The sequence below is a fragment of the Rutilus rutilus genome (assembly GCF_951802725.1).
Source record: "Rutilus rutilus genome assembly, chromosome: 15".
Lineage (NCBI taxonomy): Eukaryota > Metazoa > Chordata > Actinopteri > Cypriniformes > Leuciscidae > Rutilus > Rutilus rutilus.
In genome coordinates, this window is record NC_140220.1 from 29,526,671 (window position 1) to 29,551,093 (window position 24,423).

Here is a 24,423-nt window from a genome sequence, read left to right on the forward strand (position 1 = left end):
CCCAGTTCCGGTGGTCCCAGTTCCGGTGGTCCCAGTTCCGGTGGTCCCAGTTCCGGTGGTCCCAGTTCCGGTGGTCCCGAAACGGAGGAGGAGAAGGAAGACTTCCTCCATGCCTGTTCCGGTGGTCCCGAGTCCGGTGGTCCCGAGTCCGGTGGTCCCAGTTCCGGTGGTCCCAGAACTCCCTATCATCAGTCCTGCCATGGCCAGGAGGGCCGTGCATCTCTTCTATGCTATAGTGGTACTGCATGCGTGAAGAGACACAGCACGTCTGCCGAGCCTGTGTCTTCGGACAAGATGGCCCAGCCCGAGACTGTTCACGTCACATCTGCCCAGCCAGAGATTGTTCATGTCACGTCTGCCCAGCCAGAGACTGTTCACGTCACGTCTGCCCAGCCAGAGACTGTTCACGTCACGTCCGCCCAGCCAGAGACTGTTCAATCCATGGATGCGCCGCCTGAGCCCTCAGTGACCGCGACACTGGCCATTATGGCCACAGCCATGTGGTGTGTGTGGGCTACGCACACACTTGAGCCGGTGGTGTCTGTTTCTGAGCCGGTGGTGTCTGCTCCTGAGCTGGTGGCGTCTGCTCCTGGGCCGGTGGTGTCTGTTCCTGGGCCGGTTGGCGTCTGTTCCTGGGCCGGTTGGCGTCTGTTCCTGGGCCGGTTGGCGTCTGTTCCTGGGCCGGTTGGCGTCTGTTCCTGGGCCGGTTGGCGTCTGTTCCTGGGCCGGTGGGCGTCTGTTCCTGGGCCGGTGGGCGTCTGTTCCTGGGCCGGTGGGCGTCTGTTCCTGGGCCGGTGGGCGTCTGTTCCTGGGCCGGTGGGCGTCTGTTCCTGGGCCGGTGGGCGTCTGTTCCTGGGCCGGTGGGCGTCTGTTCCTGGGCCGGTGGGCGTCTGTTCCTGGGCCGGTGGGCGTCTGTTCCTGGGCCGGTGGGCGTCTGTTCCTGGGCCGGTGGCGTCTGTTCCTGGGCCGGTGGCGTCTGTTCCTGGGCCGGTGGCGTCTGTTCCTGGGCCGGTGGCGTCTGTTCCTGGGCCGGTGGCATCTGTTCCTGAGCCGGTGGAGTCTGAGGGGTCCCGAGGGGTCGTCTCCGCCCTGGCCGCCCGAGGGGTCGTCTCCGCCCTGGTCGCCCGATGGACAGTTCCGCTTCAGGATCAAAGATACCATCATCCCAACTGTCCAAGAGATACCGGTGAAGAGCTTGGGGAAATGGTACAGGGCAGACCTCAATGATAAGCAGAGTGTGAGGGAGATGATTGTCCAAGTAGATACCTGGATGACATCCCTAGGGAAGAGTGGCCTACCCGGCAAGTATAAGGTCTGGGGTTACCAACACGGGGTACTTCCTAGGCTACTCTGGCCTCTGCTTGTTTATGAGGTACCTGTCTGTACCTCCAAACCTCCATATTTGGGGGATGGCAGAGAACCCCAGCTGCACGCTGTGTGGAAAGACAGCCAATCTTGACCACATCCTTTCAGCATGCCGGTCAAGTTTGGCAGACGGGAAATTCCAGTGGCGTCACGATAAGATCCTGTCTCAGTTGGCGGATGGTGTGGAACAGGCAAGGAAGAATCGTTAACAACTTTCTGATGGGCACCACTTTATCCATTTCGTCAGGACAGGAGAGAGCACTGAAGCAGGATGGATGAGCAGAGGGGTCCTGGCCTCAGCAAATGACTGGGAGATGCGGGCAGACCTGAAGAAGCAGCTCAAATTCCCAGAGGAGATAGCACTCACTAGCCTCAGACCAGATATTGTACTCTGGTCTAGAGGTACCAAGCAGGTGGTGCTCATAGAGTTAACAGTACCCTGGGAAGAGAGGATGGAGGAGGCACATGAGCATAAGCTCAAAAAATATCAAGGCCTTATCCTCGAGAGCCAGCAAAAAGGATGAAAGGCCTGGAATCTACCAGTAGAGGTCGGCTGCAGAGGTTTTGCTGGACAGTCGCTCTGGAGAACACTTGGATTGTTGGGAATTGAAGGGATGGCCAGGAAACGGCTGATAGGCAATGTCACTGAACAAGCGGAAACCGCATCAAATTGGACTTTGGATACAGCGGGAGGTGCGGTGGCAGAGCAAACCTGTTGAAGGACTAAAAACGGTGTAGAGTTGGGTGGTGGTCAGCAGGGGTAGATCCAGGACACTGGATCTGCTGTCGAGCCCTCCCGAGGTCTTAAATCGACGAAACATCAAGGAAGGAGGGTGCCCATCTCATGATCGGCTGTAGCCACCAAACTCTTGTAGTGTTGAGAGATGTAGCCAAGCCTTGAGCTGGCCCAGGGAGAAGGATGGTGCTTGGAAGGAGGAGAGAAAGAGAGGAGAGAGCGATGCCACTGGCTCACAGATGGGGCAGGGTAGAGTACCTGTAAAGGTGGGCCAGCTGTGATGATCACATCGTTTTTGCATATCACAACGTTGTATCCTTTATTGTGTATTTAAATGTGAATGTATGTCTCAAAGTTCTTTGGTGTAGGCCCCGTCCTCCGTCCAGATCTGGAAGTTAACTGGTAGGTCCTGTCTGATGATAGAGGCAGAGGTGGAGCCTACCCCCAAACGAGTGGACAGAAGCCATCCTTGTGGTGGTGGGGAGGATGGAGGGGAACTTTGCTACGACACCTACAGGAAACAAAATAGGAGAGTAAGATCAGTCTTTTTATATTTGATGTCAAGCTGTGATTGGCTGCGCGAAATTATAAATTAATGACATGGCAGTGGAGTCTTTCTGGTAGAATTCACGCTTTTGTTAACTAGCTTGAAAATATGAAACATTTATAATGTAAATTATTAAAAGATATGTTATATTATATATTTCACTATATAGGCTATAAGTGTTTATGCTGCATGAGTAAATTTATCTGCAATATATTACACATGCAGTACCATATCTGATCGCATATATGTTATGAAGTGTATTACTAAATATAAAATTACATACATTATGTATTTATTAGTAAATATATTTCCCACATATTTTTCATTATATTAAAAGCGGCAATAACTTATGCATTATTCAATATATTGTAATATATTAACACAATATATTATTCTGTATATTTTCAAATATAGGCTACTGTTTAACCATTTAATATATTGATCATTCATATATAGGGAAATATATTTTCTTTTCATAAGGACAAACACAGGATTAATCTCACACTCAGTCGTTGTGTTCCTTTTGAGAACCGCGATTAAATGGAACAGTGCCACAGTATCCCTCTTCAGCTACTCCGATTGGCACTGGTAAAAAGAAGGTAAAGTCATACATGAGACAGTCATACTGTTTATTATTAAATATTTTAAAACTGTTTAATGAAAAAAAAAATTATAATAAATTGTGAAAATAGGAAAAAGTATGAACACTAAACAATTGCACACATAGAGTGAAATGGTCAATAAACATACCATTCTGTGTTTTAACATAGCCAGCATTATGGATAATGAAATCTCCTTTCAAATCAGCCTGTGTGGGGTTAAAGTCCACATAGGATGACTTTTCATTATCATAGACAACCCATCGATCAAAGAGGTTTAGAGCCGCAATCATGTGAAGAGGGAAGGACCTCCTTGACATCAGTAGAAACTGGAGTTCATAGGGCCTTAAAAAAAATCCATTAAAAAGTTTCAGTGGAGGGGTTAAACAACACACACACACACACACACACACACACACACACACACACACACACACACACACACACACACACACACACACACAAAAATATATATATATATCAATGAGAGTATGAAGCCAGCCCATTTGTGATGCAACCTTGAAGACAAGCCAATTGATATTTTTTTTTTCAGAAAAAAGCAAGGCCACAATAAAAAGTTTAGTTCCCAAAGCACAATACAGTTAGCTAGCCTATTAGCAGCTAAATCAAAGGAGTTATTGGTTAAATGCTTTTGTTTACATCTAGCAAAAGAGAAGACCCCTATACGTGAAGAAAAAGCAAAACAGCTTGACCTTAAAACAGTAACTTACAAAATCACTGATAGACATTGTTGTACTTGAGGTGGTACTATGTCCAAAAACATTTTTACCTGTAATAATCATCCTCAATATGTAAAGGTGGCGCTGTATTCATTCCCTTATGTATGTCCACTAGAGCGAGCAAAGGATCCAGATCACTTAACCCCAGGGCATGCACATTGCCAAGATGTTTCAATTTGCTGGAGTAGAGAAAATAATAATGTTAAATGATGCGACTCAGGACATGTTTGGGTTCAGTAAGGTAAACAAAAGTTGAGACTACTGTATATCATAGAGTATACTTAATAATCTATAAATATTCCTCATATAATTCTAACAAGATTTTTGTTTTGTTTTCAAACAATGAAAAGTTACCAAAGAATTACAGAATGTGTTCATGTGTACTTTTACATCCAGACATGTTGATTTCATTTAAAAAATGCTAGTTTAGAAAGGACAAAGTAGCCAATGCAATTACCTCAGTTTGTCGTTGCTCACTATAAGCTCATTAAATATGTGTAAATGGTCTTCTGGCTCACTCCAAGCATCTATGACATACTGGTCTCTTTCAGATGTATTTTTGGTGACACTGAATTGAGACAAATATAACCAAGATGCTTTGGCAGCATCATACATTTCAACTCTTAAAAAGACCATAGGTGCCCTTAGCTTTTCAAAAGAGTTGAATAAAGATGCAACAAGCTCATGTTGAACATAGCAACAATAAAAGGCAATCAAAAGTGAGTCAAGGACACACATATTAATGAACTTGATTGGGCCAAATTGACCACCAGCTTTTAAATAGAAACTGTTGATAGAGCCCATGGGCCAATCGTTAGACCTAGAAGGGAAAAAAGGGTATTTTAACACAGGTATAATCAGAATCAGAGAATAAAAATCTGTCATATTAATTTACAAATCCAACCTTGACAGAATGCTCCTCATTGATTCTTCGGCTGTGTTAGAAATAAATCATGAGTTATTATTTAATGTAGTGTTTATAGTTCTAATACTTATTTTATGTGAAATGGTGTCATTTCATACCTCTTTTCAAGAGTTTGTTGTATTCTTTTGGCAGCCGCAAATACAAATCAAAGCTTTTTGAAAAAGACGGGACAGGCTTATACAAGTCATCAAGATGAATTTTAGGAATGAAAAATGTCAGAGCTGTAGAGCGCACATTGTTTAGACTCGAAGCAATGTAGGGCCTAATCTTTCTAACAATACTATACTCTAGCATAACGTTGTAGGATATATAATAAGAATCTATTGTTGCTTTGACTTTTCAGAAAGGAAATGTTTAAATTTACCTCAAATGCTGGGTTCCCATCCTTAATAACTTCTCGTTTGGGGGTTGTAAAATGGCGACTCAGGCAGGTGAGCTGTTCTAGAAGAATGTCCACGTGGCAGGTATGACGTCTGGTTTGACGCATGCCAATTATATCACAAAGCCGTCAATAGCCAACGCAAGTTTCATTTTCATAATCTATTCTGTATATTTTCATATTGTGTACAGCTTTTCATTGTCAGGAGCCTGTTAAGTTGCTAGGTTGTTATGTTTGTGTTCTAGTATTGAAGCTATGGTGATTGCAAGAAGGTTCAGATAGGCCAATAGGCCAATTAACATTTTATTTGTGTTTTACAAGTTCATGACTTAGGGTGCTATCTTAGAAAAAAGTCTCTCTGCTTGAAACCACAAAAAAAGGCATCTTTCCATACACAGTAGGTGAGCTAAACCAGCAGTTCTTAACAATGACCAGGGGTCCACTAGGGGGCAGCTAACCACTCTTAAACTTAGAGGGCTTGACAATGACATACCGGTAATTCAACAGATAAAGTGTCAAACATGACGCATTTCTTGATTCGTTTTTTTTATTTATTATTATTATAGGCTATTTAGCATTTTACAATATATGATAAGCACCTTTCATATATGTAGGCTAAGTATGAATAATACATTTTATATCCTGAGTCGACGAACCTCCTTCATCTGTTCCACCAAAATGAGGGTAGCCATTTACTCCAATAGTAAATCTAAAGCCTGCATACTTTTATAGTTGCATTGCAATATTAATTGATCAGATATAGGCATTTATGTATAAGTATCACTTCTATACATTTTTAGTAAAACGCTTTTTTCGACGCTTTTGTCCAAAGTGATACATATAATTTCACTGTGCCTCAGCCAGTGGATCACACCACAGCCAGTTGTTGTACCATGGTGGATCACACCTCTAAATCATTTTTGCCTGTATGAAGTAGAGTCAAAGTCCCTAGAGTTGTCAATACAACAATGTTAAACAAACTTATGCTTGTTCTTGGAAACTGGCAGCAGAATTAAAAAAACAAATTATCCAAATCAATATGAAAACTCTGGATGTAGACTGAGACAAATGCACCAAAAAAAAAACCTTTCCTATTGTAGGCTTATAATCCTTGAGCTTCATAAACGAATTAAACTCAAGAGTAGGCTATCCTATGAATTCTCGTTTTTTGGAATTTATTATTTTTTTGTATGATTTTATTGTAATTAAATCAATTTAACACAATTTTACTCGAAAACTGACCGAGGATAAACCTTAATTGGTTTAAATCAAGACGAGTTTGAACGTGTCTGCACTTTTTTTTACCGACTCTATGGTCTGCTGCACGTGTCTGAAGGAGCGCGCTCACGAGTCTTTTGGGTTTGAGAGACGTCACTATAGCAACACACGGGGGCGCGCGGAAAAGCTCGCATCATTTCGTCGACGCAGTGAGTAGGCCATCAACTTAAATATGTACGGATTAATATTGCAGTTCATTAACTTTATGGACGAGTAGGGTTAGGGTAAAGACCACAAATGGCCATTTTTTATGACATACGCATTAAACATTACAATGTAATGATATCTTCAAGTAAATAGAGCTAACGTTACCGCAAAAACTGAAGTTCAAACACATAACGTTAACGTTAATTATAAAGATGCCTGCGCGCTTGTTTCTCTGTCGCAAGGTCTATTGCCAAAGTTATTATTATTACAAGTTCCTTTTTATGGTGGCGAACGTTGCTAACTTTGTGATTGTCTTAAGGATATGACAATCACTTTTGCATGAAAATACACTTGAATGTTGTTTGCTTTTCAGCTGCCATCCAGTAAAAGTAAAAGACCTTTAACTGTCTACTCGAGGTTATTCAGATGATTTGGATGGTCGGTCCTGCCAGGTTGAGTCTGTCAGCTCTGTACAGTTCAGGCTTTCATGCATGGATGCCTTTTCTTTCTTTCCTGCATGTACAGAGTGGTGTCAGGGTGTTCTGTTGAAAACCCTGGGGAATTAGATGCTGCACTTCAGGTTACAGACTCACTGAACTCATCTGCAATAAGACTCGACCCGTGATGATGTCACAGTCTCATTGTATTTCGTAACATGAAGAGACAATACTTAGCCTATAATTTAATTCAAATTAGGCTTAAAATTGCAGTAAATGGACTAGTTGTTCTAAATTATTATTATTATTCTAATATTAGTCATTTTAATGTCTTTGTGCCCGTATAGATTGAGGAAATAATATGTTAAAGTCATACATATGAAATAATAAATAGAAAAATCTATTTTATAATGGAACACTTTATTGAAACTTTAGACCAAACATTTTTTAAATGTTTTTGCACGTGTTTAATTAAGTATTATATTTGATATATCAGGCTTATAATGCTCATTAGATACTTGAGGAGGAAAGAAACACCTTCATTTTATTCAGATGCCCAAACTGAGCAAAAATATGCAAAGTTATAAATATTTATATTATATTGATGAAATTCTGATAGCTTTTAATGTAAATCAAAGAGATCTTTATTACCGTATAGCAGAATACTAACATAACATGTATAGCCTATACATATAATTTGTTACTTTTTATCTCCCAATAATGTCTTAGTATGATAATGCTTAGTAAGTAAATGTTATATTACCTGAATTGTTAGGACTTTTGTTGTATTTCCTGTTTCTTATGCCATGTTTGTAGTTCGTTGTAGTTCTTCATGTTGATTAGTTCCATGATTGTTCCCATGTGTCTTTTTATGGCGCTTTTCGACTCTGCACGGCTAGCTTTGCTTTTCCCTATGGAGTTAATATTGTGCCATATTTAAACAAACAAATCCAGCATTTTGCAAACATACTCGATCTGCTTTGCAGAAAACTCGACTCGCAAACAAACAGAAAGCAATGTGCAAGTACAAAGGTCAATTTGAGCGAAAATGCAGTGGAGTAACAAATATGTATTGTGTTTTACAAATATAAATAAATGAGCCTAGATAATATTTCACAAATAAATTCAAAGCATAGATAATATTTCACAAATAAATACAAATGCATATCTGTCTGTTATGATTGTGAGACACTTGGCTTTTTATGAGATCTCTCCGCTAGGTTAGCGCCATCTCCTGTTTTATAAGAGGAAGTTGCTCAACTACATTTGTGAGAAAATCTGCCTGGACACATTTGTGAGAAAATCGAGCCGAGAGATCTCATAAAAAGCAAAGTGTCTCACAATCATAACAGACAGATATGCATTTGTATGCACTAGATTTGATATTTGTTCAAAGGTTACATGCAATTTGTAGGATGGTTTGTATTTATTTGTGAAAATATTATCTAGGTGCTGAAATTGACCTTTGTACTTGCACATTGCTTTCCGTTTGTCTGCGAGTCGAGTTTTCCTTTGTGAAGCAGATCGAGTTTGTTTGCAAAATGCTGGATTTGTTTGTTTAATTATGGCACAATATGAACTCCATATTTTCCACTGCAGTTTAGTCCCGCTTCAAATTGGGTGGGGTTTTAGACTGATCGTTATAGTTAAACTATGTTTTGCATGCATTTTCTTGAGTAATGATTGTGGCACAAGAACGTCAAACTGTTTTGGCTGTCAAAATTTCCAACGGTGCCATAAACCTATGCATATGCCAATGTTATTGTTCTTGTGCCCTTAGTGTCTTCAAATGACATTCATCCATCAGTGAACTTTTCAGAAATTAATTTACAAAGAGAATGAAGCTCTGACCAACCAGCACAATGACACTTACAAAGACTGCAGATGACATGCAACACACCATTTCTCTCAGCTCCAAAAAACAACTACTGGTACAGCCACAGTTGCATACAAACACACTACTGTACATATTATATAAATGGTGCACACTCACCCAACTCGACTGTCTGTTCGCCTGCAGGAACAATTACACTCTGAACAGCAAGAAGTGAATGCCATTACACAGCCACTGCTGGAGACTGAGGCTGGATTCATAAAGGTAATATTTTCAGATGTGATTCTTTCTGTTACCTCTGAATCATTTGTGTTTGTGTGTGTCAGTACAGAATCTGGATCACTACCTCGCTCACAGAGACGCACTGGACTTGAGGAAAAGTAAACTGCTCTATAAGCGTTGGACGCAGAGTGTGTGGCTGCCGATACAGCGAAGCATTGAGCAACACTTTACACACCATGGCTATAATGAGACACAGAAGATAAGGAGCATGCATGCACACTACATCAACTACTGTAATGCTAAGGTATAACCTTAAACGGTTACAGTATAACATTACAGATATTAGCATAAGCATGCTGTTACAGTAGCAGTCCACTGTAATTTTATAAATGCACTCGTTGAGTTATTAAGGCCATTTCAGCACAGTCACAACATTATAGTACACTTTCATAGTAACCGTTTATCAGGGGAATTTCAATGCCGTAATGAATGTTGAGTCAATATTGCTAGTCTGTTGTGTTGTTACAGGCCAGATATGTAATGCTAATAAATAAAAATTAAATTAAATAAAATTTTGGGTTAAAAAAAACTAGTAAGGTAGGCCTATTGTTGTCATGGAATTTTTATTCAATGGCATTCATTGATTTTTTTGAATAAATTAAAAAACGAAAACAATAAAATTAATGAAAACCTGCGATGTTTTCCAAAATCTCCCTAAAAACTAAAATGTGTTCTGCGTTTTAGGGTTTTGTGTTTCTAGAGAGTTATGATCCCCTAGAATACAACCCTTTCCTGCACCATTTCAACTCACCACATTATCACAAAGTGAGTCATATCATCTTTTTTATGTGAATAGTTACACAACTAAACAAATGCATTAATGATTATATGTAATTGTGCTTTTTTGCAGATTTCGACACCAACATTGCAGGACCCTCTGTCTCTTCAGTCACGAGCCAGGGTTAAGGAAAAGGCAGCAGTACTTCGCTGCCAAACAGGTGCTGTTATTAAATAATTTGTTTCACAAATGCATACGCTGCTAAACATGACTAGATTTTTGAACTACTTCCTTTAATTGGGCTACAGAGACAAAATGAACTTCAGGTAAACAAAATGGCTTCTGTATGACCTTTAAACTCTGCATGCTAGGTCACGTGTATCGCCGTCAGCAGGTGGAGGAAATTCTCCAGAGTCCCCCTGCTTCCCAACAGAGCCTTAAACAGTCACAGGCCAAACCCTCAAGTGATACTACCTCACAGAGACTTTGGAAGGACCGCAGTCTGTTAAGATCAAGGTATCATCTTCAGGCTCGCTGTTGAACTGCTTTTGTGTTTCTAGCACTTCTGTGCCCGTAATACTGAGGTCGTTTGTTGCTGTTCAGGAATAGATGCTCTCCACATTCAGCTGTGACAGAGGGATGTTCCTCATATGGTTAATGACAACATTCCATAGGTCGTTTTTGACATAAGGTTGTATGGACACACATCTTCCCTTACTGAGGATGGTGCTTGTTTTACCATTCAAGTGCATTAAATAATGAGGTGTACGGTATGCAATGTGTGTAGTGCTTATCAAACAATGCATATTATGTTCTGCAACATCCACAAAGAAGTTGAGCAAATTCTGACAATCATCGATCGGTCATACAAAATCTGTTATTTTTTATCTCCTGAATAAGATATTTTACATAAAAGGTGTTTACATATACTGTAGTCCACAAGACAAAAAAATGTCCCTGTTCAAAAGATGGATCTCAAAATCATACAGTCACTGCTGGAAAGGGTTCAAATGTGCAAAAGATGCTGAAAAACTGAAGAATTTTCGGGACCTGGAGGATTTTTCAGGCAGTTTAACTCCTCAGGACAAAAAAGCGACTCAAGAACAAACATCATTTTGAACGGGGTTATTTTTATAAATTCAGCCTTTTTTTTTTTGGGTCTTGTGGACTATATGTAAACATCTTTAGGACAGTACTAAATAAAAAACCTGAAATTATTCAGTTTCTGCAAGGGGTTCACAAACTTTCAAGCAGCACTGTTAGTAAACCTCCAGTCTGCAAAATCTTTTGGGGTTCTATGAAAAAAATCTTTTTAATTTTTTCAAGAAATGCATTTAGAGAAATTCTGGGTTTTTATTTTTGGTGTATATAAATAATTGTACCCAAACCAATACAGCAATTGATTCCTATAGATGTTTATACAATTATGCATTAAACAAATAGTACACGCAATCTTTCGACATCCAGCATCAACCCAAATGTACAACATCCAGATCCTGTTCATAAAACTGAATGCTGTTGTTCAGTTAGGCTTAGGCATAATCAATGGAAAATCATATAAGAACCATATTATACATTGTTAAATCATTTATAAATAAAGCTTTCCTAAATTCATACAATTAAGAATTCAAAGAATAATTTGTGTTCCTTCACACATGTTCAGATAATAGTGTATAATAGTATATAATAAAACAGTGTTTCAGTATTTAATAATAAAATTAAACATTCGCTGAGGAGCTTCAGGAATAAGTTCGGGAACCACCGGGTTAGCACGTGTGCTTGGCTTCATGGATTCTACAAATGACTGAATTAATGTTAGGCATTTCCTGAGTGCAAGCAATTTCAGCTAAACAAGCAGAGACATCTTTTTAATCTCTTTCTACATAGGAAGCTGCTGTACATGGTGTTCGGTGTTCGTCACTGGTAAAGCAGAGCAGTGTATTTCACTCCATTATCCCAGCTAACAGGGAACGTTCTCAGAACTTTGGCTAATGTTCTGGAAAAGGTTCTCTCAAAGTTATGAACAAAAATTCCTCCAGTAATGTTTATTCAAAGCTATCTGGTCTATTAGCTATTAGCACAAAAATGTTTTTTAAACATTGTTTATACGTTTTGTTCTGAAATGCTATAGTTGGATATTAAATATTACTACCAAAACGATTGCATGAGCGAGGGAAAAAAAACTTTTTAAAACAAAGAACCCGACGTTTCATAACTTAAAGGGAACATTAGCAAAACATTTTGTTTCAAATCTTTGGCTTTTAAAGAATGAAAGGCCAGAAAGAACACCTAATCAAAGTCAACTGTGGTCACACAGATTATGTTCAGATTATAAATGCAATTTAAAAAATTCTAAATACAAACCAGTTCCTATCCCAACCAAATCATCACATTATTACCCAGTTTTCCCCATCATACAACATCATCCTTAAGCGTGAGAGTAAATATGACTCTACCAGCCTCTATTTTATACAGCATGTAAACATCCGTTAAGTGGTTCACCTTTTCCATTTCAGGAGTGTTCAATTTTAAATATGAACGCTAATTAACAAACTTTGGTGATGTGTTTAATATTGTAGTGCTAATGAAGCAGATGTGGCGTTCACATGTGAGGTGTTTGCTCATAGAGCTGCAAGTCAAGCCGCACTTTGACCTCTCCGGTTGGAACTTCATGAAGCAGCAGACGCCGTTCCAATGGGCCTTTACCATCTTGATCCTTCTTTATTGTTGCTACAGGAACTTCAGTACGACCTAGAAAATCTGTATTGAAATCACAATCAGTTGAAAATATATGTTTTTTTGTGTGTGTATATTTTGTACGTGTGTTGCCGTGTAGAATCCCACCGTCAGGAGAAAACTGGTCCCTCTCAAAGATAGTGAGGCAGAGGACGTCCTGATACAGGTCTTTGATGAAGAAGTGGCAGTTGAAGTTCCATTTGGGGTTGAGCGTGTCGGGCTGATGGCGGGACGTGTAGCACTGAGCGCCCATTGTTAGCTCACAGTATGGGTTACTCTTCCCTATAAACACACAACACATCACACACTGCAAAAATAATTTCCTACTTAGTATTTTTGTCTTGATCTCCAGTATTAATATCTAAACATTCTTAAAACTAGATTAATTTTACTAGAAGAACAAAACAAAAGCATAGTACAAAAAGCTGAATATGGGCTTAAAGTCACACTCAGCTTTTTTTATTTATTTCTCTTATTTACATCCAAATTGGAGGAAAAAATAATTGGGCAACTGACTCAAAAGCGGTTTCATGGACAGGTGTGGGCAATTCCTTCATTGTTTATTCATCATTAAGCAGGTAAAAGTTCTGGAGTTGATTCTAAGTGTGGTATTTGCATTTGGAAGCTGTAGCTGTGAACCCACATAATGCGTTTAAAGGAGCTCTCCATGCAAGTTAAACAGGCCATCATTAGGCTTCAAAAACAAAACAAATCCATCAGAGAGATAGCAGGAACATTAGGAGTGGCCAAATCAAGTTTGGTACATTCCGAGAAAGACAAAAAAGATTGCACTGGTGAGCTCAGCAACATAAAAAGGCCTGGACCGACGTCCATGGTAAAGAAAAGCCCGTTCACAACATTCAGCTAAGTGAATAACACTCTCCAGGAGGTATGTGTGTCATTGTCAAAGTCTACAATCAAGAGAAGACTTCACAAGAGCAAATACAGAGGGTTCACCACAAAGGTTCAAGCCTCAAGAATAGAAAGACAAGATTAGCGTGAAAAAAAAGCCTGACCAGTTCTGGAAAAACATTCGTTGGATGGATGAAACTAAGATCAACTTGTACCAGAATGACGGGAAGAAAAAAATATGGAGAAGGAAAATATGAAGACAGCTCATGCACCAAAGCATACAACATCATCTGTAAATCACGGTGGAAGCAATGTGGTGGCATGGGCATGCATGGCTTCCAGTGGCATCGGGTCACTGGTGTTTATTGATGATGTAACAGAAGCAGCCGGATGAATTCTAAAGTGTATATAAGGATATACTGTCTGTCCAGATTCAGCCAAATGCAGCAAATTTGATTGGACGGCGTTTCACGGTACAAAAAATGATTGATTTTTACTTGTCTTTTTTATTCCAACCAATTGAATTTAAGCTGTAACCCTACACTTCTAATTCATCTTGATTGTTACATTTTAATTTTATTCTGGTGGCATACAAAGTTATGAAAATTGAGCCTGTGTCCAAATATATATGGACTTAACTGTGTGTGTGTGTGTGTGTGTGTGTGTGTGTGTGTGTGTGTGTGTGTATATATATATATATATATATATATATATATATATATATATATATATATATAGTGAGGTTTGTGTATGTTCATTCGAACCGTTGGGTTTGCAGGGCTTCAGCTCTGTCGCCTCCAGGACCGTTACTAACAGTCTCCCGATTCCACTGTTCTTCTGAGAGCGAGCTAAACAACGTACACAGACTTTTATCAGTAATGCTGCATTCAATCACATTGACTTTGACTCTTAATAGCCATCATTGAATCTCAACCTTGGTATGCCTTCTCTCGTTTGAGCTTCTCAGTCTCTATGAAGAGGTCAGAAGCTGTTTTGATCTTCTGCACCCATGTTGTCCTGATTTAAAATGAAAGTGATCAGTAACATTAGTAATTTATATACTGCACAACAGATACTTACTGTAATAAATTAGTATTTTTGCTTCACTACAGAATAATACTCTTTATTTCACTTTAGTTCAGTTCAGTGAATCTCTTTAAGTGTGAATGATTGCAGTTTTAAGGCCCATTCACACCAAGGAGGATAACGATAAAGTTTTAATAATCGTTAATTTCTATGAGAGTAGGAAAGTCTACACCACAACTATAACGATAACAATATAATTTGAATCACTTTCCAGAATGATTTTTTTCCAGCTGATGAATGATAAAAAACATTGACAGCCAATCAGAATCAATCCTGGTTTAAAGAGTTTGAGCAAAATTACATAACTGCAGTGCACGCTTTTAATAATCAACATTATCATTGGTGGATGCTAATATAGTTATCGTTATAGTTACCATTCTGGTGTGAACAGGCCTTTAGGCATTTCTCGAAGTAATTTAATTTGAAAGTGTTATGTGTACCTCTCATTAATGGTGTCGGTCTTGAGTGTGTACACACGGTCAATGTGCGAGATGTGAAAAACTGGATCGTCGCTAGAAGGGTCAGAGGGCATTTTGACCAAGACCTCATTCAGAAACACTGGCTAGAATAAGAAAGATTATCTTAGAAAAAGACATTTAACACAAAACAATCTAATACAGCTAAGTACAAGCTCTGAGGCACATCTAACCAATCGTGTTGCTTTACCGTTTTATACATCTTGTACTGTGCATTTGAGTTGGGATTGAAGGGTTTTTCTGGTCCAGAAGAGAACTGTTTGGAGGTGTAAGTGAGGAGCAGGAAGTCATTAAACAGGAATGCCCAGAGTTCTTTGCTGCTCTTAGTCTTATGTAGTTTGCCGCTGTGCAGCAGTTTTCGAGGGCCCAGGCAGTTCGTCATAGAGTTAAAAACGAGGTGCTAAACCAAGAATAAAACATTATAAATAACGCATAACGCATAATAAAAGCTGTTGTTTTACACTTTGAGGTCATCATGTAGCGCAAAAAGGTCAACAGCAGCAGTCTCACCTCAATGAGTCCATCACACAGCACATGGTTCTGGATCCATTCCAGCCGATCGGAGTTTTCTTTCTCCCTCACGCCCTCGTTGACCTGCGAGCACAACTCCTCGGCCTGCTCGAGAGCCGCCTCCAGGTGTGCGTGATCTGCGTGAGCTGGAGGGGTGTTCTCCAGAATCTTCACAAACACATTTCAGACACAACAATGACTGGCTTAAATAAAAGTCATACAAATAATGCAGAATTAAAGAAATGTATCATGCTATTATTTCTCTTATCATTCTGTGAAAGTTTCCACAGCTGAGGACAGCTTCTCGTACGTTCTTGATCAGCAGTGGGTAGCGTGTGATTCTCTGCATGGGTTTCAGGAGGAAGCTGGACAGCGGCATTCCTTTACAACGGTAATTACTGGCAATTTTCTACAAAGAAGAGTGAAAAAACACAGAAGGAAGAGAAGGATAAGAGCCTAATTAATGTCTTATCGATGCTACAGTGAAGTCATCCACACTAGCCCACGAGAGAGTAGTGTTTACAGCGCCATCTTGTGGACTCGTGTGGAAAATGGACAACACAACTGGTTTTGCTTCAGGACACTGATCAAGCAGCGACCCAACACTAGACCAAAATTGTTTATTGTGCGAAAGTACACAAAAGTGTCCACCAAAAAGTGCAGTTTTCCTGTTATTAGAACATCATTTACCTTCAGGAAGAGTTTGAAGTCAGGTGACTTGTCTGTTTTCTGTTGCAGCAGGGCTGCAGCATTGAGCTGGCAGCTGCAGAAGCGAATGTAGGCCTGCATGTGAGAGAGCTCTGAGGACAGGATATCACCCACCACCTGCACCGGCATCCTCTCTCCAGCCATCTTCTTACGGACACGCAAAGCTCTGAAACACATACACATATACTGTATATTATACTTGTTTTTTGTGTGTGTGTGTGTGTGTGTGTTTGCCTAGGAATCAAAATGTACTTGAAATACGAAATATTCTATTAGTGTACCATTTTAGTGTCCTCTCCACTTGTTTAAAGGTGTAGCCAATTAATAAAAATTATACACTAAATATTCTTTCTACTGTCTATTATGAAAAAATATTTTTTTACTCTATTGTAGTTATTTTTTCATGTATTCTTACTTTATTGTAGTTATTTGTAATGTATTTTTACTCAATTGTAGTTATTTTTTAATGTGATTTTTACTCAATTGTAGATATTTTTAATGTAATAATTGTTATTGTATATTTTTACTCTGTTGTTGTAACTATTTTTAATATAAAATGTTTAAGTTTTGAAATATATAAACTGTGAGAGTTTTTTTTTTTATTATTAAAAGATTTTAATTAAAATGTATTTTAGTATTGACAAGATGTCTGAAAACAAGGAATAAAATAAATTACTGGCATAAATAAAATAAACCAATCCAAACCAATATAAAAATATTGAAGAATTAAAAAAGGTTCCATCACTCACATTCATATTGATAATAATTGCAATGACTTCACTGACCTAATTCAGTAATCTGATGTTAACCTGAACAAATTTGTTTAAATATTTAATTTCTTTCATTTTTCATTTGCATCCATTGGTTGCTATTTGATAGTCCCAAGTGTAAGGTAAATGGTTTCCTACAAAGCCTTTAACCATGTACTGTAAACATCATAAAGAACTGGAAAATTTATTAATATTGGACTACACAAAAACAAACCATCCACCACATGCACTTGCAATTTCACAAACTGCCTCTAGCAGTCACTGTTGACTCACTTTAGGAGTTTGGTGCTGCACATGATCAGTTCCCGCCAGTTCACAAAGATCAGGCTCATCTCAGCCTCCGTCAGCCGCCCTGATTCTGCCATTGGCTTATAGAACACCTAAATATCCACACACACAGGAAAGAACAATTACATAGCATAGATATGTCATACATTTTGACTATTGAAATGACTGTTGGTTTACCTCCCCTGCCAGTTCCAGGTCCTCAAGGTAAGACTCCTCCGTTTGAATTAGCTCGTGGATGTAGCCTTGTCTCTTTCTCTCTTCAGTGCACATAGAGTCTAAACTGAGCAGATCAGCACACCCTACACACACACATGCACGCACACGCATTCATCAGCGACCACATCACTGCATGTCACAATTGAAAACTTTATTTGTGAAATTCTGCTTCATATAATTGAGAATACTTTCCATACAAAAATGCATCCAGAGCAAAGGTTACAGTATGACATTCAGAGTGAAGTCTAATGGTCTCTAAGGTCATGACTGTTAGCTGGCTGCATAGCTGGTCAAGTATGAGGGCAACTCATGATTCTGGTCATCAGTTCATTTAACTACTTAACTGAACACGCAGAGGCAGACTAACAATCCTGTGATCTACAAATATATGATTGTGCTGATGAAACAGTACTTGCTTATGTGAAAGGTTAGTTCACTTTTGACTAAAAGCGTCCTTCACTGGGGCCATGTCATATTTTTTATTATTATTAAAAATATTACCCTGTGGTCCATCTATAATGTTAGTCAAGGTTCTTGTACCCAAACATGCTGTTTTAGTTGGTGCCAAACACCATTTCCAGATATTGATACAAGAAATACTGTAGTTATCTGGCACACTGGAATACACATTTGATTTTGGGATCAGTCAATTTCAAATATGTTTAAAAGAATAATATTAATAATGAAAAAATGAAAAAGACCTAAGTAAAAATGCATACAAAATGAACAATTTATTCATTTTTTTTACTGTTAAGAATAGAAATATCTATCCTACATCCTCTTTATTACCTCACCAGGACTGGGCAGATCAAGTTACTGAACACTGAATAGGCAAATGTGGGTATAGGTAATACTAGGTTAATGTTTTCAGGTTTTAACTATGTCAGAAATCCAAGGGTTTCATAATGAGCCATTCTTGCAGCTTAGCTCCTGTAAATGACCCTGTAAATGAAGACTGGGAAGTTGTGAAATTTACAAAATATTTTTTACATAGTACAGAGAACTTTTATTTTAAAAATATCAAGGAAAATATATGCTCAAGATACGGCCCCATTCATTTGTCACTTCTTAAAAGAAACAGAGAAAAGAAGCGACTGATATCTAACATAAACAGAAAGAAAAAAAATGTCCTGAAGCCAGTGGGGTAAACTGATGTGTTCGTTTGCTATTTAAGTAAAGTTTAAACAGAAATAGTTGAGGGGGAACTGTTAAATCCTGAAGGCGTGCTTGAGGCTGCTTCCTGGACCAGAGCAGTGTTCTGATTGGCCCAGAAAAGAGAGGAGGAAGAGGAAGGAGGGGCCAGAGCTATCGTCCTACAATAAAACACAGATGAGGCGTGGAAAAAAGGTGGAAGAAAGGAGATAAGGGCAGATGAGAGAATGAATAATGAAGGGATGAATGGAAAGTATACATTAGAGCATGTTGATAAAAAAGAAAGAAAGAAAGAAAGAAAGAAAGAAAGAAAGAAAGAAAGAAAGAAAGAAAGAAAGAAAGAAAGAAAGAAAGAAAGACTATGGCCAAAAAAATCTCTCTTACTTTCCTTTTCTGTAATCAAATTTAAAGAACATAGTTGGGTAAATGTTTGTGTGCGTGAACATTGTCTCACTAACAGTCTTTTTAAAAGGTTATTTCAAATTCAATTCATTTCAATTCATATTTTCTCTACCCTTTTCCAAAATGAACATCTCTGAACTCTGATGTGGAAACAGGAACGGATAAAGTAACTCTCATAGTACTCACATTGCTGGCTGGGATCACATTCTGTGGTCATCTTCACATAGTTAGTTGGAAACAGCCCTATGACCCCTGCGACCTCTCCTTTCCACCAGTCAGGGTTGTCCTTGTTGAGTACGGTGATCAGCTGACCTTTTTGGAAGCTCATCTCATCCTTACTGGCTGCCTTGTAGTCATACATTGCAATAACCTGACACACTACAGGGGGAATGGGAGAGAGACAGAGAGAATGGATGGATGTAGCAGAATGGGACAGAGGAGGGAAAACAACACACACACAACACCACATACAAAAGCTCGTGAATGAAAGAGTATGATGACAACGTGTGTGTGTGTGTGTGTCTCACATGGTTGAGGTGCAGGAGTTATTTTGCCGCTGTTTGCCTCCAGTAATCTGACATTAGAAGAGTGGAACCAGCCCTTTTTACGCTTCTTACCCCGTGCCTACAAACAGAAACATGTTTTTAGTTGGTTTTTTAAAAGCTGGTGATATTAAGCAGCACAACTGTTTCCAACATTGATAATAAATCAGCATATTAGAATGATTTCTGAAGGATCATGTGACATTGAAGACTTGAATAATGATGCTGAAAATTCAGCCTTCCATCATAGAAATAAATTATATTTCAAATGTTATTTAAATAGAAAACCATTATTTTAAACCGTAATAATATTTCACAATATTACTGTTTTTTCTGTATTTTTGATCAAATAAATGCAGGCTTGATGAGCATTAGGCTTCTTTCAAATTTTATATATACATATATATTATTTTTAGCCTTATTTTAGCATTATTTAGAGCAGTAGTCAGTGTATAACTGTACAGGTATATACTGTAAGTACTGTATAACTATACACTTCTGGGTGTGGAGTCATATTTCTCTGTGTTTTTTTTATTATTTTATTTTGTATTGTCTTTGTACTGTGGTATTAAATTGTATTATCTCTGTACAGCACACTGGGCAACTATGGTTGTATTAAATTGTGCTATATAAATACAATAAAGAAAGAAAGAACACTATATTGCAGTTTGAGCAAACGATGTCCTTTGGTAAGGTGAAGTCTGGTTATGTAATATATGCTAACCTGTAGTTCCCCCAGCCACCAGCTGTTTGAGTTCTTATGCAGCACCACGATCAGCTGACCAGGTGTCAGACTCAGTTGCTCTGGTGTTGTGGCAGCATTGGCCATAGTCACCTGAGCAATCTCTGAGGACCAATAAAGAGCACAATTTAATCATGTTTAAAATGTAAAACAGCCAGCCTTGATTTTTGCTTCTATGTTATGGTACCACTCTCTCAAATCTCACCTGGCTTTTTACTGGGAACTCCAGGATTGGCAGTCTAAAAAAGATAATACAGTGAGAACACCATTATGACAATACATACCAACTTAAATGTCTATGAATGATTCATTTAAAACAGCAACATCTTTTAAAACGTTTCACTTCAAAAGAATGTAGTACTCAAATTAGTATCAAAGTATCAATACACAAATAAAATATTTTAAATATTTTTGAAAGAAGTCTCTAATGCTTATCAAGGCTGCGTTTATTTGATCAAAAATACAGGGAAAAAAAAACAGTAATATTGTGAAATATTATTACAACTTAAAATAATAGTTTTCTATTTGAATATACTTTAAAAAATAATTTATTCCTGTGATGCAAAGCTGAATTTTCAGCATCATTACTCCAGTCTTCAGTGTCACGTGACATCCAGTCTATCACATGATCCTTTAGAAATCATTCTAATATTCTGATTTATTATGAGTGTTGGAAACAGTTCTGCTGCCTAATCTATTTGATGAATAAAAGGTTAAAAAGAACTGCATTTATTCAAAATAAAAAAATATTTTCTAATAATATAAATCTTCTTTACTATCACTTTTTTATCATTTTAACACATCCTTGCTGAATAAAAGTATTGATTTATTTAAAAAAAAATTACTGACCCCAAATTACTGACCAGTAGTGTATATTGTTGTTACAAAAGATTTGTTATTAAAACATTTGCTGCTTCTTTTTTTTTTTTTTACTTTTTATTCATCAAAGTATCCTAAAAAAGTATCACAGGTTATGAAAAAATATTAAGCAGCAGAACTGTTTCCAACGTTGACAATGAATCATCATTAGAATGATTTCTAAAGGATCATGTGATAGACTGGAGTAATGATCCTGAAAATTCAGCTTTGCATCACAGAAATAAATGATAATTTAAAGTATAATAAATTGAAAACCAATTATTTTAAATTGTAATAATATATCACAATATTACTTTTTTTGTATTTTTGATCAAATAAATGCAGGCTTGATGAGCAGAAGAAACTTCTTTCAAAAACATTAAAAATAGTAATGTTTCCAAACTTTTGACCTGTACTGTATATATATATACAATTATCTGAATATGCATACATCAGACTCTTTGGGTTTAACGTAGTTGGAAGGGAAGAGGCCAGACTGGTCCCCGATGCACCCTCTCCACCATTCTCCTTCCCTCTCTGTTACCAGAACAGCATCCTCCGCACAGAACGTCAGGTCACCTGACTCCGGGCTCTCATAGGTGTACAGAGCCACATACTCTAATCAGGAGAAATCAAATACAAAGCATGATAAAAACCTCATAATATCTCATCTGAATGACCAGATCTGGTTCTATGAAAACATAAACAGACTCCTCACCCTCAAGCAGAGCAGAATCTGAAACGTCAATCTCGTCCACAGTAGAATATAATGGCCTAGAAGAGAGAAAAGATTTAGCTTGGCATCAAATTGCTACTACTGTATATGTATTGGTTACTAAATAAATGCAATACATTTATTCCAAAATGGCTAATAACATAAAACAAATGAAGATAATAACTTACACACATAGTACTACAAATCTAGCTGCCATCTTTTGGTAGAAGAAATGTGTGTATATATGGAAAATGTATATTTAGCTGTCAATAAAAGTCTGACCTACTACATTATAATTATCTAAAATGGGTTAAATGCTGTTTAACAAAATATTAAAGTAAACATAAAATCAAAACTGGAATATTGTAACACATATAACTGATTTTATCTGTGCACATCTTCTTCTTTTTTTATTCATGTGCCCTCGTAATCTTTAAAGGTGCATTGCGCAACTTTTCATGTTAAAAATACCCGTTTTCTAACCCATACATGCTTAAACAATTGCCTGATGGGCTGACTGAGCCCTTCTCTGATCACTGCGATTGCCTCTATAATCCTGTACAGTAAAATAAATAAGAGGGATTCGGGTCGGAATCTGAGACTGGGCGTGACGTCATGCGCGTTCACGGCACGCTCATATGTCTGGCAGGTTTGTGTATGCGCCGACGCCGCCATTCTCCGTAGAAAATGGATTCTAAGAGACCGGCTTGTAGTTCATTTCAAACACCAACGCAAACTCCACGTAAGATAAAAAAAAAAAGAGAACTTTTGTCTAGTGCAACCGAAAGGTCCAAATTGGAGTCAGACAGGCGTCGGGGTAAGACGAGAGTAAACATAGGGAAGGCTTTCAACAAATGGAGAGATCTCCGGTCTGCTCTAGGGCTCAAACGGGATCCTCAGTTGGCTTTTTTCTTGATAAAAAGGTAAGATATATCCCATTCTCTAATGTCTGATACGGCCAATAATGACAATAAATGACGATCCATAAAATGTGTAATGCTTTAGCGTAAGCTAGATAAATGTACAATCGGAATAGGTTTTACTAACTTACCATTGTCAGTGATCAGGTTCAGAATGATTGTGATATAAAATGCTGATATATAAGTTAGATACTTAGACACAAATTTTGAGCAAATTACTGCTTAATTACGATGTATTGCTATTGGAATATGCTACTTAGCTGATCAATAAAACAGGCTAAACCCCCGCAAATCTTCGGCGGATTAGCCTGTTTGGCTTTTATGGTAATGTCATAGTGCCACTTGATTGTTTATTACCTTGAGACATTTGGGTGTACTTTGTTGACCGACTGTGTATGGTATGGTATCATGATTACAATTTTGAGCTTTTACAAAGTTATAACTTATATTGTTCATGAACGTGTTTCCATAATAATAGTCATAAGTGGATACAGTAAACACATAACACAGTTCAACATGGAGATAGATGGGAATAAAAAACGAAGTTTTCTACTACCCCCATTTTTTCCCTCACACATAAGTGTGTTATTTACTCAATTGCCTTTCCTTTCACATATTTTAAATTACTTGCAGATTTAAAACTTTATTACCTCTGAAGACATTATGATTGTAAACAAAAGATTTGTGCGGCTGATGCTCCTTGGGTTATGACCAGCTCGAGCTCGTGCAAGCGTGCGTGTGCGTGTGGTCCGTGAGCGTGCACACCTCTGGTTGCAGTTTCGCTTGCCGCCAGAGGGGGCGTAGTTCTGCGAAAACTCAGACTCTCGCGCAATGCACCTTTAATCAAAATAATTCCCCTCCCACTTGCAACTATATTTCTTCTCTTCTCAGATGGCGTGTTTACTGGCGTTTACTACATGCAACCTGTCACTCACATTACATCACAGCAATAGCAAAACACAAAGATTCAATGATCCAATAAATTCCTGATGGACAAAAACAAGTCCCGCCCTACATTCTTTCTTGTTCGAGAAGCTGTTTCACTCAGATATGTCAAAATAGAGAAGAAAAAACTATTGCAATTTCCGTTTTATGCTGATTTTACATCAAATATAAAAATAAAATGATAAATAATCAGCTGTCTTGAAATAGATTATTTAATGCAATTATTGCATGTTTGTGAGGTAAAGTAAGAGGTATCTCATCCCTTACTCGGTCTGTGTGTTATTGGTAGTAACCATGGAGACGTATGAGCAAGGGAACCAGCCCCGGCTCTCGTTGAGCTCTCCGTACCACCAGTTCTCCTGCTTCTCTAGAACCGTGATGATGTCATCTTTAGTGAAGCCCAGGTGACTGTCAGTCTTAGCGCTCCACTCACACAGAGCGACAGCCTACAGCACAAACACACACGTACTCTAACAAATGGCAATGATCGGAGTTATATTTCTCTCAATGATCGAATA

At 38.3% G+C, this 24,423-nt stretch overlaps 2 protein-coding genes across 4 annotated transcripts in view; one reads left to right on the forward strand and one right to left on the reverse strand.

Moving 5' to 3' along the window:
• The first annotated feature begins 6,631 nt into the window (after positions 1 to 6,631).
• fam228a (family with sequence similarity 228 member A) lies at positions 6,632 to 10,759 on the forward strand. The gene is made up of 8 exons (XM_084431379.1): positions 6,632 to 6,718; positions 8,934 to 9,084; positions 9,174 to 9,251; positions 9,319 to 9,513; positions 9,954 to 10,034; positions 10,120 to 10,207; positions 10,359 to 10,503; positions 10,591 to 10,759. Exons 2-8 carry the CDS (start codon positions 9,016 to 9,018, stop codon positions 10,643 to 10,645), a joined length of 711 nt encoding a protein of 236 aa, XP_084287505.1. The 5' UTR covers positions 6,632 to 6,718; positions 8,934 to 9,015; the 3' UTR covers positions 10,646 to 10,759.
• A 207-nt stretch (positions 10,760 to 10,966) lies between these two features.
• Positions 10,967 to 24,423, reverse strand: part of itsn2a (intersectin 2a) — a 54,117-nt gene continuing 40,660 nt past the window's right edge. For 2 of the 3 annotated variants that reach the window (XM_084431380.1, XM_084431381.1), the window contains exons 23-40: positions 24,173 to 24,351; positions 22,044 to 22,099; positions 21,777 to 21,943; positions 20,673 to 20,706; positions 20,450 to 20,571; positions 19,711 to 19,807; positions 19,370 to 19,561; positions 17,591 to 17,712; positions 17,399 to 17,505; positions 16,338 to 16,521; positions 15,958 to 16,056; positions 15,648 to 15,815; positions 15,328 to 15,537; positions 15,102 to 15,223; positions 14,510 to 14,592; positions 14,340 to 14,423; positions 12,832 to 13,005; positions 10,967 to 12,747 (exon numbers count right to left, since the gene is read on the reverse strand). In XM_084431380.1, coding sequence (XP_084287506.1) covers positions 12,590 to 12,747; positions 12,832 to 13,005; positions 14,340 to 14,423; positions 14,510 to 14,592; positions 15,102 to 15,223; positions 15,328 to 15,537; positions 15,648 to 15,815; positions 15,958 to 16,056; positions 16,338 to 16,521; positions 17,399 to 17,505; positions 17,591 to 17,712; positions 19,370 to 19,561; positions 19,711 to 19,807; positions 20,450 to 20,571; positions 20,673 to 20,706; positions 21,777 to 21,943; positions 22,044 to 22,099; positions 24,173 to 24,351 — 2,358 coding nt within the window. In that variant the 3' untranslated portion in view covers positions 10,967 to 12,589. The remainder of the gene's footprint in view (positions 12,748 to 12,831; positions 13,006 to 14,339; positions 14,424 to 14,509; positions 14,593 to 15,101; positions 15,224 to 15,327; positions 15,538 to 15,647; positions 15,816 to 15,957; positions 16,057 to 16,337; positions 16,522 to 17,398; positions 17,506 to 17,590; positions 17,713 to 19,369; positions 19,562 to 19,710; positions 19,808 to 20,449; positions 20,572 to 20,672; positions 20,707 to 21,776; positions 21,944 to 22,043; positions 22,100 to 24,172; positions 24,352 to 24,423) is intronic. The other variant, XM_084431382.1, reaches the window with a different exon arrangement.

What these genes read in the sequence shown, in the direction of transcription:
- fam228a (XM_084431379.1), top strand. Translation starts at nt 9,016, where the DNA reads ATGACACTTACAAAGACTGCAGATGACATGCAACACACCATTTCTCTC. An exon ending in GCTCCAAAAAACAACTACTG is followed by an intron (nt 9,085 to 9,173) that starts GTACAGCCACAG and finishes GTTCGCCTGCAG; the next exon opens with GAACAATTACACTCTGAACA. An exon ending in AGTACTTCGCTGCCAAACAG is followed by an intron (nt 10,208 to 10,358) that starts GTGCTGTTATTA and finishes TCTGCATGCTAG; the next exon opens with GTCACGTGTATCGCCGTCAG.